The sequence below is a fragment of the Myodes glareolus genome, chromosome 6 (genome assembly GCF_982192425.1).
Source record: "Myodes glareolus chromosome 6, mMyoGla1.1, whole genome shotgun sequence".
NCBI classification, from domain to species: domain Eukaryota; kingdom Metazoa; phylum Chordata; class Mammalia; order Rodentia; family Cricetidae; genus Myodes; species Myodes glareolus.
The window spans coordinates 107420973-107436373 of NC_142031.1; the positions used below are offsets into that span (position 1 = coordinate 107420973).

General features: G+C 43.8%; 1 protein-coding gene across 2 annotated transcripts in view; it reads right to left on the bottom strand.

The window, feature by feature from the left end:
* Creb5 (cAMP responsive element binding protein 5) overlaps positions 1–15401 on the bottom strand; it is a 398296-nt gene that overhangs the window by 88451 nt on the left and 294444 nt on the right. For both annotated transcript variants that reach the window (XM_085691054.2, XM_048440368.3), the window contains 2 exons: positions 6258–6384; positions 516–626 (listed from right to left, as the gene is read on the bottom strand). In XM_085691054.2, the coding sequence (XP_085547180.1) occupies positions 516–626; positions 6258–6384 (238 nt within the window). The remainder of the gene's footprint in view (positions 1–515; positions 627–6257; positions 6385–15401) is intronic.

The window sequence follows — 15401 nt, forward strand, 5'->3', positions numbered from 1 at the left end:
AAAGAAGACTCGCATCCTTTCAAACCAGTGTCACATTTGAGAGCTATGCCAAATAATAATAAATAATAAAAATAATGCACTGTTCCTATAACTGTGGACATGTAAGAATCGAAAATCTGTTTTAATGACATTGAGTAAGAAGAGTGACATTAAAGATGTAGCTAGGTTATAGAGTTCTGCAATATTTTATTATTTCACACAATGAGCAAATAAAAAAAATAGTAGGGCATATTCTACCCTAATGCCTATGTACTTCCCCAAATTTCTCAACACCCTTTCTTTAACACCAAATGCTAAACCCTGGCTTGGGAAATGGTTATCTGATGCAGAAAACCTATATCAAATATCTGGAAGACCAAGTCAACCTCTCAATCGCCTTTTCAGAGAAATCCCTATTCACCAGAACAAAGAATGAAGCATGAAGCGCTCTCTTAACTGAGGGTTGGAAACAGACCAGAACTCGACATCACAATCACGAGCAATGTAACAAACGGATGATCAAAGCTCTTTCTTACCATTTTGGCTTCTGAATGCATTGGCTGGACTTGGGGAGAAGCACAGGGGTTGCTGAGGTTGGGGCCTTGCATGCCCATGATGCTGGAGTTCACTGACATTTGTCTCTCCATCTGCGAGAAAGGCAGGTAACACAATTAGGAGACTAGGAGGGCAGCGGAGGCTACAGACATAGCTGCACTTTGGCCAGGGTTCGGGGAGGTCATTAAGCATTTCACTGAAGAGCTGAGGGACCACAGGCTTGGTGCAGGGAGTAATGCTCTCTTGAATCTTGAACCTGAGCACATCAAAGAATCACCCAGTTCTGTGTGCTCCCTAGAAGATTCCCCATGCCAAGAGGAACTGCCTGGTCTGGCAGACATTGCCAAAGAAAACCACCAAATGTTTCTGCTTCACTACACACTTCAACCACCTCCAGTCATATTTAATTTTGTTCCTATAAAGAACAATATATGCATACAATGTTAAAGATTATGCAATGTACCAAATGGTTACCTTAGGATGCCTTGGGCGTTATTTTATCTGAACTTTTATATAGTAAACACGAATTATTCAGAAGAGGAAAAAAATTAATTTCAAAGCACCCCTGTCTCCTGTAGTGCTTCTCTCTGCCTTTGTAGGGCATTAGCACAGTCAGCACAGCCCAGGGCAAGATGGCAACGCCTGTTATCTTTGCACTTGATGGGCAAAGGGGGGAGGATTGTGACTTGGAGGTCACTCTAAGTGACTGGAGTTCTAGACCAGCCTGAGCTACACAGTAATACCCCATCTCAAAAACAAACAAAACAAAAGAACCATAGCGCCGTCCCCCGCCCCGACACACACACACCAATTGACCCTAGAGTATCTCCTATCCCTAACCTGGCCGTGAGTCCACACAGCTCTTGTGTGAGGCCCCCACAGCAGACTAGGCTTTCTGTGAGGAAGAAAGGAGCTGGGGGGTGGGGATTACACATCACGGATGAACCGTTTCGTGTGTGTGTCCTCTTGCTAGGCTACCATTGCCTGCCATTAATAGCGATGCAATCCATAAACAGAGTGCCGGTATCTTCAGGGCATCCTATAGGTAATCACAGGATGAGGGCACTTTACCTGACTGCTTTGGAATAGATGTCTTTCTCAATTATAGATGTTTTAGGATTTTGGAACATTTACATGTATATAATTCAGGGGATAAAATTGATGTCTAAATATGAAACACATTAATATTTCATGGACCACTTATATAGGCCATCTATAGCTAATATACTAAGTCTTAGTGCTCCTTGCCCCCAAAAGGTTTCAGATTTTGGAGTTACAGATTAATCAACTTGCATAGCATAATTTCTGTGTCAGTACAGAAAGGATGCATATGGTCACTAATACTGTGTGTGAAGGAGAAAAAATAGTACTTTTCAAAGAAGAATGAAATCAAATACACTTCTATCAAGCCGGAAATAATCAGTCTGCCTGCTGGGGACACAGTGACGCTTCAGTGTATTTCCCCTAAAGGGCAGAGATGTGCTTAGAAATTTGGGGGTTCCCCATTCCCTAACTTAGCCTACGTGATTTTGGAAAGTAGAGAGTTTCTTGTCGATGAAGGTTCAAAGTGGAGTGTGGAAGCTTCCCTCCGGGGCAAGTTTGAGAGCAGTCTGCGTGAGATGCTCTTGGAAGGGCCACTCAGGTGGCCGAGCTTCAGTGGCTGTGATTCCTTTGGTGTTGACCCTGGCAGAGGCACCCGGTTAGTCTGCTCTCTTGAGCGATCAACTGGTGCCAGCTGAAGACTTTCTTCAAAGGTGGATACGAGTCTTCCCTTAGCCTGGATCAGCTGCCCTGTTATCCAGCAGGGGTGTGGGGAACGGTGTCAACAGGAGTTAATGAAGGCCAGCTTCTTGAGGCCTTGACAATTCAGCAAAATAAAACACCCATCCCCATGTGTGCTAACTCTCTAGGCAGCGTGGGTATTCTATTTTTAAATCATTTGAGTTGTGATTAAATATACTTAACATAAAATTTACCACTTAACCCATTTTAAGAGCTCTTGAGTTGAGTATCATTAAGAACATTCTCACAAGCTGTAATTAAGTTGTGAAGAATTCAAGAAATGCACCTTTACTTATTTTGCCCCCAGAGGCCAAGCAATCAGAGGAATGGAGCTGCATTAGGCCCTTTATTCCAATGAGGATCTTTTAGGGAGGGAAATCAAAGCCCAGGTGAGCTTTGCCTTCCAATTCTAGAAGAATGAAATATTCCATCCATACAGGGGTGAGAGCAGCCTGCTTGCGGCTTCCTGGCAAGGAGTCAACTATCCTGCTCATTTTTTTTTTAAAGTAGTTGTCTATGATTGTTACTGCTCTGTTACACAAAATGCTGGCTCTAACCAGGCTGTTTTCTACATCTGTTAAAAGGAAAACCTGGGTTCTCCATCTTGCTGATTACCACCAGGTAGAGTGTGAGCAAGCGTCACCTGACAGCAAGCACCGGGAGCTTTTCTGGGCCAGTGCCCTGCCTGCACCACAGCCCGACTTTAGAGAGCTGACAGGAACAGAACAGCTTTGCTGAATGTCCAGCAGCATTTTATCACTGTGAGTAAATGACTCAGCAAGGGTTAGGTTGTCGCTCAGGGGTAGAGAGCCCCCTAAACATGAGGAGGCTTGGGTTCCCATCTCCAGTTGCACAAAAACACCCATATGGATTCCCCTCTCTTCTCACTCTGGAAAGTAAGATCTAGAGTATCCACAGGTTAGGAAGCTCTTCTAATGATAAATGGGTGCCCATTTCCCCAAATTGTGGAGCCATTTGACTTTCAAGATGATAAGAAATCACTACTCGGGAGTCCTTGAAGGCAGCACCTGCCTTGTACTCCCTGGAGCCTTAGCATCTAGCAGTTCCTGGCGCACAGGAAGTGGGCAGCATGAATGAAGGAATGAATAGATAGATAGATAGATAGATAGATAGATAGATAGATAGATAGATAGATAGATAGATAGATAGATAGGCAAGCAGGCAGATAGATAGATAGACAGACAGACAGACAGGCAGACAGATTGATCATGTACTTTGGATCAAGCTTTTGTGAAGGGTGTGGCCTGGAAGCATCATGCCATCATGAAACAATTAAGAATCCCACCTTCACCTAATTTCAATTTGGATGCCCGGGTCCTCGAGATCTTTCCAAGGCAGGGACTCTCGGGGAAAGAGCAGCCTTGACTGACAGTCAGAAGACAGAGTCACAGCACAGGAGCTGGTAACGTGACTAAGGAAGAAGAACCTAAACTTCAAGGGTCTGGGGATCCTAGGGATATTTCTTTGAGATTTTGCTTCGATTTTCATGAATGACTTCGGCACTATTGATACTTTGAGTCAAATACTTCTGTGTTGTGGGAGTGTTCTGTGTATTGTGAGACACTTGACAGTATCCTTAGCTCCTATCCACTAACCACCGACCGTACTTCACACCCCATTTCTGCTGTGACAACTAACAGTGTCTCCACATATTGCCTACTATTTCCTGAGGGGCAAAATGACCCTCCCACCCTTTCTGTCCATCACTGCTCTGCATGACACCCGCTGCCGGGACAGCTGTATTCCACCATGGACTATGGTTTGGGAACTTCTGCCGGGGCCATGCTCCTGACTTTCTGTTTATTTTGGTTCTTGACCATTCACCTGAATCTTCCGCTTCTTTCTATCCTAAAGCATTTGCAGCGGGTCAAGCCAGGATAGGATAAAGTAGAAAGAGGGGTGCTAGGTTTTCAGGGTTTTCAGCTCCCATCTCATCCCGGAAATGATAACTTAACTATATAGAAACAAAAGTTCTCTAGTGTGGCATTTTTCTAGGTATTGTGTAGAAATACTGAGAAGAAAATTACTTTGGGCAAGTGGGACGTAGCAGCTGAGTGAGGACAGCTTGTGGTCAAAATCTCCACGAAATTTGAACTGAATGAAAGCAGGGATTTCTGTACTAATAGTGCTGTTCTCCTCTGCCAACCAGTCTAGGGGAAATAGCCAGACCCTCCATCTATCCTCTAGCTAGAGTGTACGAAGGGCTTCCAGCCTGGACCACCAAGCATTTGTAGTGGGACGGTCCATTTGTCTGAACTGTGTTCACACAATCTTTTCTGTTCCTCAGCCTACCCCACTAACGGAGCCAATGGCTCAACAGGAGATAAAGGAGCTGCTTGTGTGAAGTGAGACGTGGGCTCCACTCACAATCTTTGCTTTAGACCTTAAGCCTTCAACCACTTGCCCTCTAGCTCTTCATCCAGAAGTGAGCTTTCCAGAAATTGCAGGGACCGAATCCCCTTGGGGTTACCATGGGCACAGAGTGGCACAATCCGGTTGACGACACCCTAAAATGCTAAAAGGGTCGTGATCAGTGTGTTGTGGGAGGGTTGCTAACTGGTTGTCATACTGCTTCTAGGGCTTTCAAGAGTTCCTGTGGTCCTATTCATTTAAGCTTAGGCAGATGGAAAGGGGGAGAGTCCTAGAAGAGGGCCAGACTTCCTCTGCTCCCCTCTGGCTCCCCACGCAGAAGGGAAACAGGATAGAGAACATGCATAGAACCTGCTAACTGATTGTGGAAACTTTTGAGGTCAGGTGCAATGTACATGCCTTGTGAACCAGCACCAAGAGTCGAGACGAGAGTTCAAGGCCAGCCTGAGCTACACAGTGAGCCCATATTTCAAACAAAAATCAACAAGTCAGGAGTCAGACTCTTGATTTAGAGCTTGACTATCACCCACCAGATGTATACCCTTAGCCAGGAGGCAGAACTCTGGGAGCCCCCACTTTCTCATCTGTGACATCAGTAAACAAGTACGTCCCTCAGTGATGTGCTGGGAAGGAAAAGAGAATGCACCCATCACTTGGTAGTTGAAAGAGCAGACTCTGGAGCCAGGATTCCTGAGTTCAGAATCCAGATCTCTGCTTCTCGGATGAACAAGTCACTGACCTAATTTCCTTCTTTCAAAAGATGGGGACCACTATAGACCTCCTTGCAGGGCCATTTCATGTGCTGACAAAGTGCATGTACCAAGCACTTGGAAACTGTTACCATTTATAGAACATGATGTGATCATTTAATCACTGCCCTGGGTTCTGTCTAGAACCATCACTATCCACTGGATGCCCCTGTATATGATTCCTGATGAGGACACAGAACTGCAGTCATCCCTTGGTATCCATACCAAATTAGCACTAGAACACCAGCCTCTGCTTTGGTACCCAAAACTGACTGTTCAAGTCCCCTGTACAAGATTTACATATAATCTGCATATCCCTCCCACTTAGTCTATATTATATTGTACTACCTAATACTATAGTAATGCTCTGTAAAAAGTTGCTAAACCAAGTTTGAGGAATAATAATAAGCAGAAAAGTCTGTAGGTGTTCAGAAAATATGCATTTTTAAACAATATTTTCAGTTCAAGGTCGGCTGAATTGTGAGTGTAGAATCACAGGTAGAGGGCTGACTATGGCTATAAAACAATATCTTTCTGAGCAAATTAAATTCCTTGAGTGTGGTGGGCTCACTTGCCACCAACAGATGGAATAGACCCTGCTTCGCAGCAAAGCCCCAAAAGACCAGAGAGGCCTATGGGTGGGCACCTGACTACAATGTGCAATTTGACCCACAGCTCCAACACACTCAGAGGCCACTGACTTCTTCCCCGGAAGCTCAGCTCTCAGCATCTACTTTTCTCTCTAGAGCCTCAGTACTAATGGGGAATCACTATAAGCTCCCCCCACTCAAAAATGCTTACGGGCATCAAGACGGCAGAAGATCCTGGCATGGTGGGGTTGGGCAGGGTCCCAGGCATGGAGGCCGGCATGGGCTGCCTCTGTCTGTTGTGGAGATGGAGCAGAGATGATAGAGAGCCTGGGACAGGCCTGGGGATAAAGAGAAACAAAAAACAAAAACACAAAAACAACACATTATTCCTGATGGCCTGGGTCTGCTACCCAGCATCCAAAAGCAACGGGGACACCAACATCACAAGCAAACAGATCTGATCCTCTGACGGGAGAGCCACATAATTGAGGATATTAGGGAAATAATAACAAATAAAACACATGCCTGGTTTCCTTTGCTGCTTCCTAGTTAATATATCAAATTCTACTTCATTTCCTGACCCGTTGTCTAACTGATGTTCAGTGGAAACATGCTGCTGTGTCTCCAATGGTCTCTGCTTCTAAGCAAGAAACTCGGGAGCAGAATTGCCCAGTTTATTCCAGGCTCGGCCGCTGGAGTGTCTTAGTGCTGAGGATCTGGGGACACTGGTATTTTAGCACACGCCTTTGTCCTGAAGCCTGCCTGCCTTTGCTCCAGGTCCAAGTTCATTCCACAGTAACAGAGCAAGCTCCATTCATGTATTCCTGGCAGAAATACTTCTTGATTTTTTTTTGGTAGTTCCACTATGAGTGGAAAAAAACAAAGTTAGGGTACAAACGCAGCTGGACCACGGGGCTTGGCACTGAACTCAGCCTGTCTTAGAGAAGGCCAGAGTTCAGCCCCCTATTACCAATCTCTCATTTCATAATAATGTGAGGTGTGAGACTGTTTGACAGAAACTGATTTGGACCTGATATGCAGGATTTGAGTCAGCATTTCCCAGGGGAGTGCATAGTTTGAAAATTTTACTTCAACTTGCCAAAAAAAGAAAAAAATTAAGAACCTGAAATTGATTTAATGGGCCAAGGAATGTGGAGTTGAGGGGAAAAGGGAGTATTTGTGTTTATTAAAAATAGCAAACAAGTGACCTTGTGGCAATCTCCTCGGACGTCTGCTCTCTGGAGCTGGATAAACATCAAGTCATGAAATTAAAGTAAATGGCAAACAGAAAAGGCCCTGAGTCTTCTTCTCTATTCAACCCTTTATTCCTGTATGTCCCACTTCCAGAATCGGTGAGTTTTCTAAAGGTAATAAAACATGTGATTCCTTCTGCCAAAATCTAGGTAAGGCTACAGTTAAAGGGATTATGTATAGGTCACAGACTTCCTTCAACATGGAGAACCCTGGCCCCTCCACAGCCCCAGGATAGCACAAGGTTTTGACTAGTAGAGTTTAACCCGCGCATCATAGCCTAGCATGGGAGCACAGTCCAGCGAGACCCGTGAACCTGTCCAAAACCCCGGCAGAGTACATGGCACTGTCTGGAGCCCTGGGAGAGCATCATGGTACCATGAGAGTCTCAGTAGAGTGCCACACCCAGTCCAGAATCCCATCACAGCACCAAGGCACCGTGTGGAACTGTCAGGATGCCACAGCTCAGTTGGGGCCACAGCTGGTTAGTAGAAGCAGCTACTCTTCCACGAAGTTCTGGTGACTTAGTGACTCAAAGAGAACTGGGGGCCAAGATGGGAAAAGAGTGCCAGCAGGCTCTTCCTTCACATGGCTGTTAAAATTCCAAAGAAGATTAAGTTTTCCACTGTTTTTGCCCGAGAGCTCTCTTTGAAAATATAGCTATTTATCACAGTTGCAGGCGCCCTGGAAAAATTAGTCAGGAGTTAGTCAAGACTGAAATGCACAGGGAGGTACATATATGAAGACAAAGGCAGACAAAGCACAGCACAGAGGTTGCACAGATGTGCAGGACTGCACTAATAGGGTATGAGTGAGAAGAAACCGAAGTAGGTTAGCATAGGAAGCTTACAACAAAGGACTGAGTATTTTCAAATATATCACTAAGGCTATTTCTTAATAAGTGCCCTGTGGACCTCTGCAGAGAAGACCTGACCACTGGGACTAGATTAGGTGTGAATGTCCTTGGGCATCCAGAGTTCTATCGGGCTTTGGGGTCTAGCTGCTCCCAAACACCACAGGTCAGCAGTTCTAAACCAGTGGGTGGTAATCCCTTTGGGGACCAAATGGCCCTTTCACAGGGTCACCTAAAACTATGCTGCATATCAGATACTTACATTACAGTTCATAACAGTAGCAGAAATACAGTTCTGAAGCAGCAATGAAATAAGGTAATGCGTGGGGTCACCCCAACATGAGGAGCTGTATTAAAGGGTCTCGGCATTAAGAAGGTTGAGAACCACTGTTCATTGAGATTATGACTTTACTCCATCACTAAGTCTCTTTAGAGGGGGTTAGCACAACCCAAGAGAATGGAACCTAGTCAACAAACGACACTTGTTTGAAGTCCCCATTTTGATATTTGTTTAAAAACTTTGCTGAAAAGAGTTGCATGTCGAACAGTTACTCAATGCCGGGGAGGTGGCTCAGTGGGGAAAATTACTCACTGACATTTCAGAGGACCCTGGTTTAATTCCCATGTCCTCGTGGAGGCTCACAATCATCTGAATTCCAGTCCCAGGGGATCTGATACCCTCTATTGACTTCCTTGAACAGCAGGCACACATATGGTGCCCATGCATACTTGAAGAAAAAAAAAAACACTCTTACACATAAAATTAAAATAAATAATTCTCTTATAAAAAACAACTCACTAGTGGTTCCCTCAGGTCCAAAGTTCATCATCTGAATTACAGCTTCAGAAGAGGCAATATTCACCAAGAGAGAACTCTCCACAAAACTTGTCAACCAGCTCTATCCGCCCAAGTAGAAGCCTATTCAAACATGTCTACACATGCGTGGACATCATCTGTCACCAAGTGTTGGTCACTAGGAGGAAGCTTCAAGTGCTGCTCCGAGAAAACAAAAACCCTTAAGAGGAAGACAGTTGAAATCTCTCTACGAGTCGCATCGGCCTGCAAGATCGTGCTCAAGAGCAGAGGGCAGAACGTATATCACTACCATTTACCTTCTGTTTCTAACCTGATAATGTTAAAAAACAGACTTAGTCACCAGATGGTATTGGGGTGTGTGTGATTTTTTTTAAGAAGGAACTTAATTAAACAATCCAATGGATATGAATGGAAATGGCAAAGTAATTCAATTTAAAATGAGTTTTCACTCTTCTCCGAAGGCTGGAAACTCCCAAGTGTATTGAATCACTAGGGAACAGAATATTTCATTTAATCCAATAATTAGGTTAGTTATTTCCACACCCTGCATAGATCTACTAGATTTTAAAATATCAAGTATTTCCTCTTTACTTAAGAAAGCCTTTCAGGGGATCTGGCACCCCAGGGATCAGAAGAGTTGCCAAGAGATGCCAATCAGCCCAGTTAGCAATGTATACTTGGAAGGAAATAAGACTACTCAAGATGCCTGTTTGCTTGAATCCTGAACAATTTCCACGTTACTGTCTTCCATCGATTCCGTGCATTAGCTCCCCAGACAGTTCTACCAAACCAACAGAGTTTTCTGGGTTCTTTACTTGACTATAAAAAGTGAAAAAAGTAAGATCTGAATGTAGTCATCATGCCTTACAGAATAAAAGGGCTGGGGATGTGCTTTGGTGGACACAGTGTGCTCAGCGAGGGTGAGAACCTGAGTTAAGCCTGCACAACAAACACATGAAGAATTGTCCCTGTCAATAGGTCCAAAGAAGCCGTCCATTTATCCAGGCTATTCACACCACTGAAGCCAGAACAGATGCAGGCATCATCTCGTTCCCTTTGCATGCATTAATTAATTAATTAATTTTGTATTTAATTTATAGAACTCTTGAATAAAACTTCCTATGTTTAAGTTGCTATTTTCCAGTAATTTTCAGAATGTTTCCATGCCCCAGTTTCACGTGACCTGAAGCTATGCAGTATGGTAGGGTCATGTTCCTGCCCCCTGTACTCAGGAGTGGACTGAATTTAGATAGAATTCTCATTTGTCCACAGTCACACACATCATGGAAGGGAGCAGAGTGTCCCTTGCCTCGCACCTCCATGGTTCCTGTAACTAAGTTATTATTGATTCTTATGATAAAATAACTTCATGGTCCATTTCTTTTGATGTGCACACCACTCTCTGAACTTACCACTAAGTAGTGAAATTTCAGAATTCTACTAATACGAGAGGTCATTCACCCATGTGAGATTCTATTTTCTCGTTTTGTTTTTTAGACAAAAAAAACAAAACAAGTAAATAAATGAAAAATCTTCTCAACAACACATCACTTAGATTCTGCAAATCAGATGGCAAGAAAGCAGCGGAGTTGCGGAAACAAAGCCCCGACAGTCTTTCTCCAGTGCAGGCTTGTTGCCATGAGCTAGTAATTCCAGACTTTGAGCAAGCTGAGCCTTCTTTTTAATAACCATATGCCTCTAGGTGAAGTATTTCTACTAAAAATTATTGAGGCATGGAACAAGGTAAATGTGTGAGCTCATGTTGGATTGTTCAATTACTGAACTGAGGCCGCATTAGGAGTTTTCCAACTTGACAGATTACTCCTCTTTATGCACTTGTATAAACACAGCGCTTACGGCTGCAATCTATGTAAGCTTTTCTCCCAATTAAAATGTCAAGTATGACAGACTGTGTTTTCACTGTCCTTAGCAGAGTGATAGGTACTGTAGCAAGAGGTTTCATGTCCTCATTTTTCCCCCCAAAGGATGTTTTCCAGTCTGGGGGTGTCTGAACAGCCCAGGATGTGGCTGCCAGTCTCCCTTGCCTGAAGTCTGTCTCATTCTATCTAAGAAGCTATGGGCCAGGGCTTCGGTTTGGGAGGTCTAAAGGACTCTGTAGACTGACCTGCTTTCCCAGGCCTTCTAGCCATCCATGGTACTCTGTGATTCCTTACAGACTACTAGGACAGATAGATCTGTTTTGGAGTCAAAGGGAAGACGGTAACCTTCTCTCTCTCTCTCTCTCTCTCTCTCTCTCTCTCTCTCTCTCTCTCTCTCTCTCACACACACACACACACACACACACACACACACAGGGTAGGGGAGACACAAGATCTAGGCTGGCCAGGTAGGAAACTGGTCTCCGCCATATATTAGTTGAGAGAAACGCAGACGATGGAGACCCAGTTTGTGAAGTTACAGTTGGAAGAAACAATTCCATTGGGGCTGTTTGTGCAGTACTGAATTGATACTCCGTGGTTGCTGGTCAAACAAAACTGAAGAAGTTGCTGTGGTTAACAAGATACTGGTACCTCTAAAATGAAAGCTCTGCTTTACAGGGACAACGGATGCTAACTAGCTGGGGCTGGAGCATCAGCGGTGACTAAGAGACCCGCATCTCCAAAGTGAAATCTTCTGGTAAGTATTTCCTCAGGGTTAGCAGCAGGATAAAGTAACTCAGCAATGAAAGGGAAGGCCAAGCCAACAAAGCGAAAACCTTTTCCTTCTGCCCTGCCTTCTAAAATCTGTGCTGTGAATAGGAGGTTCAGCCCACATTTGGGGTGGGTCTTCCCACATCAATTTAGCACTCAGGACAATTCCTTAGCTGAGGATCCCTGATGAGGCAATAATAATTGATAACAAGTTGATGTTAAAAATCAACTATCACAAGTGGGTTGATCTTTCCTACATGATAATACATTAAATATACTAAGTCAGAAAAACAGGTTTTTATTTCTCTTACTGTTCTGAAGCACTGCTCGAACGACAGGTTAAACATCACTCACTGTCTTAGTTAGGTTTCTTTTGTTGTGTTAAAACACCATGACCAAAGCAATTTGGTTAGGAGGGGGGTTTGTTTTGCTAACAGGTTAGAGCTAATAGGTAAGTCAGGAGAAATCAGGGACAGAACTCAAGGCAGGAAAGTGGAGGCAGGAACTGAAGTAGAACCTTAGAGGAATGTGGTTTGGCTCCCCCATGACTTTCTCTGCCTGCTTTCTTATAGAACCCAGGTCACCAGCCCAGAGGGTGCCACTGACCTGAGTGAGCTGGGCCCCCCTACATCGGTCAGGCTTCCCCGCAAACCAGTCTTATGGAGGTATTTTCCTCCATAAGGGGATTTATTGGATCCCCTTTATCCAAATGACTCTAACTGTGCCAATTAATCAAAGCTAACCAGGACGATCATATTGCCGTTCACTAACTGTGATCTAAAGTTGAGATCTTTGAGACCACTGAGCCTTTGCTTCAATTAAGGACTAGCAATCTACAATGTCCAACATTCCATGCGTATCCATTTATCTAACAGTCCACCACCTTCAAGGTCCCAAGCCCCTCTCCAGAGGAAAGTAGACCCTTCTCATTCGTAACTTCAGAGAATTGCAGAATGACATCACATCATTTCTCAGAAAAGCCTCTTACAAATATTTCCTCAAATGGAACCAAACTAGTTCCCCTGAGATCAGTCTTTGGTGTCTTGTTTTTTTCCCTGACTAAAGCCAATGGAAGCAATAATCGGGCAAACAAGAAAGTTCTCTAATCCATATTTTTTAAAAAATCATAATTATTGTTTCAATTAAAAAATAGGTGAAATACCATGTTACCTGTAACTTTTTTGAGTGAGCTCACACTTTGCAATGTCTCACCATTAAGGTCCTAAAGATAGATGGAAATACAACAGTATTTCCCATTTCTAGACAAAGAATTAGAACTATTTAGCCCTAGGAAAAGCAACTTCAATGAAAGCATGCAGCCTCCCTTTTCAAGCTGGCTTAACTTCAAGGGCCTCGGCTGAGAAGGAGCTGCCCCTACCCTCAATGTCCCTGGAACACTTCTCCTTTGGTTACAGACATTTAGGTGTTCAGTTAGAGAACACTGCTTTTGGATCTAGATCCTATTTTCTGCCTTGACCGAAAGCTCTATCTTTCCATTGAGAAAAAAAAAAAAAGTCTACTAGTAATGTCAACAGCACTGCTCTCTAGCCTTCAGGGGTTTGTAAGTCCACCTCCCTGAGACAGAACACAACAAACATCTAAGGCTTCTGCCTACCCCACTCCCATGGCTTTGCTCTGTTACCTCTAGTCCCCAGCCTCCGCTCCATTCTAGGAAGCACAACTTCCTTCAAATCACAGACCTCCGACCTGAGTTGTTCTTATCGCCTTTCTGGGCAATCCCACTAGTTGGGACTGTTTAAAAATGCCCTCAATACACCCTGGACTTTTCATGTTAGTATTTATTGATACCTAATCTAGCAATACACCTATCTGTCAATCACTCATCAAAGTTCAACCTAGCGGTGAGTATGTTTCAAGTTGCTGTGCATTCCCTTTCAGGGGGAGAAGGGTTTGCTTTCTTGGGTCACTGACGGAAAAATTCTTTAAAGTTTCCCTTTGCGATGCGTACAACAACAAGAAATTAAGCATGTTGCGGTGTCTCTTGAAGTTTTCCATTTCAATTTTCTCATCACAGTTCATCAGATTGAGTGATTTTCAAAAGGTCTGTCCAAAACTGGGGCTGTAGCTCAGGTTTACAAGGCTTTCTGAACAAGGATAGGCCCTCACTGGGTTTTACTGTGTAGGGGGCAGAGACCAGAAGAATCTTTCCTTGCCCGTATACACAGATATAAATGAGAATAGGATTCATCAAACAGAGCTCTTGTTTATAACCTGCTGTGGCTAAAGCTTAAGGGGTGTAGAGCACATTGCGGCTCTTTCACAAATACTTCTGGAATTAATGAAAGCATAGATACGTGGGATCTTATCTACTGGCAACAGCTATTGCATAACAGTATTCAAACAATTACCTTTTCTAAATTCTGAGAAGAACTTAACTGAATCTAAGTAATAAGTCCAACTCCAGGTCTCATCGACAGACTCACACAACCCGTCTCTGGTTCTCTGTTTCGGTACTGGAGATTGAACATAGAATCTTGCACAGGCTCGGCCATTTCCGGTCATGAAACACATGAGTTTCTATGCATCTTTTACTCACGCCCCTTAAATTAAACTCAAGTTTCCAGAAGAGCACTTGGTCCATTTGGTTTTGTATCAACTGAACCAATTTCTATATCAAGTGATATTTGAGACATTTCATAGCAAAAGGCCAAAAATGGTTCCACACTCGGCGTCTCCAAACTATGCAATGCCCCCAAGTTGAATGCATGCCTGACCATAGTGTTATCCTGCGTAATACTCCCAGCTCTGCTGAGGTACCAGTTACCCCACACTGTGGTCAGCTTACATCATCACTGCCAGGAGCCTCTGAAGCTCAGTTCACCACACAGGCTAAGTCTGGGCCTTTGCATTAGTCAACCAGATACTACTGATGTCTTTATTTTATAGACATCGTATCTGATGTCTTGGAAACCATAACTTCTTTCTCTTTAAGTGAAGGCATGGCTGTGAGAAAGCCAATGGCAGTAAAATAATAATAATAATAACAATACAGCCCATGATCTGCATCCTGCTGGGGCCTTCAAGGGTTTTATAGCAGACGCTGGGCCTCCACTGCAGAGGAGGGTTTATTAGGGCTTTCATGCACTTTAAGCAGATGGAGGAGTAATAGGAGGGGAAACCCAAATTTACGGTCATTCTGTTAAGACTATTAAATCAGCTTTTTCCCTCCCGGCTTCTTTAATGACTGATTTCTGCCCCATTAATCTGAATTAGTCCTGCCATTGGGCTGATTCATTTGAGCTAACCCAAAACACGGCTAGATTTGGTTCTGATGTCCTAGTTTCAGAAAGAAAAAAAAAATCACTTCAAAACGTGATATTCTTCTTTCCTTGAAAAGCATTAACAGGTCTTTGTAAAGACTTTTGTTGTTGTCGTTGTTGTTGTTGTTGTTTTGTAAAAGACCCTAAACACCTGAGCAGTTTGGCGTTAGCCATGGGTCAGCCTTTCACACGGGAAGATAACGGAGCTTCAGTCAACCAATAACTTCACATCACATCAGTCATTCATGAAGTCACACTTAGGAAAAGTCACACCAATGCAGAGCAGCAGACAGAAAAGACAGTGACTGTGGCTCCCAGAAGGGTGCACACCTCACTGGTGGGCAGAAAACCTCCCTTTCTAGAGGCCTGTCTCTAAGCACAACCTCTTCCTCTTAATAAGCCTCCTGGCTTCTTAAGGGCGAGTAAGCAGGCCTGTGATTCGGTGCCTCGTCATTTACATGAGATTGCTGTCTTTCTCATCCCCCAGAAATGAATAATTCAT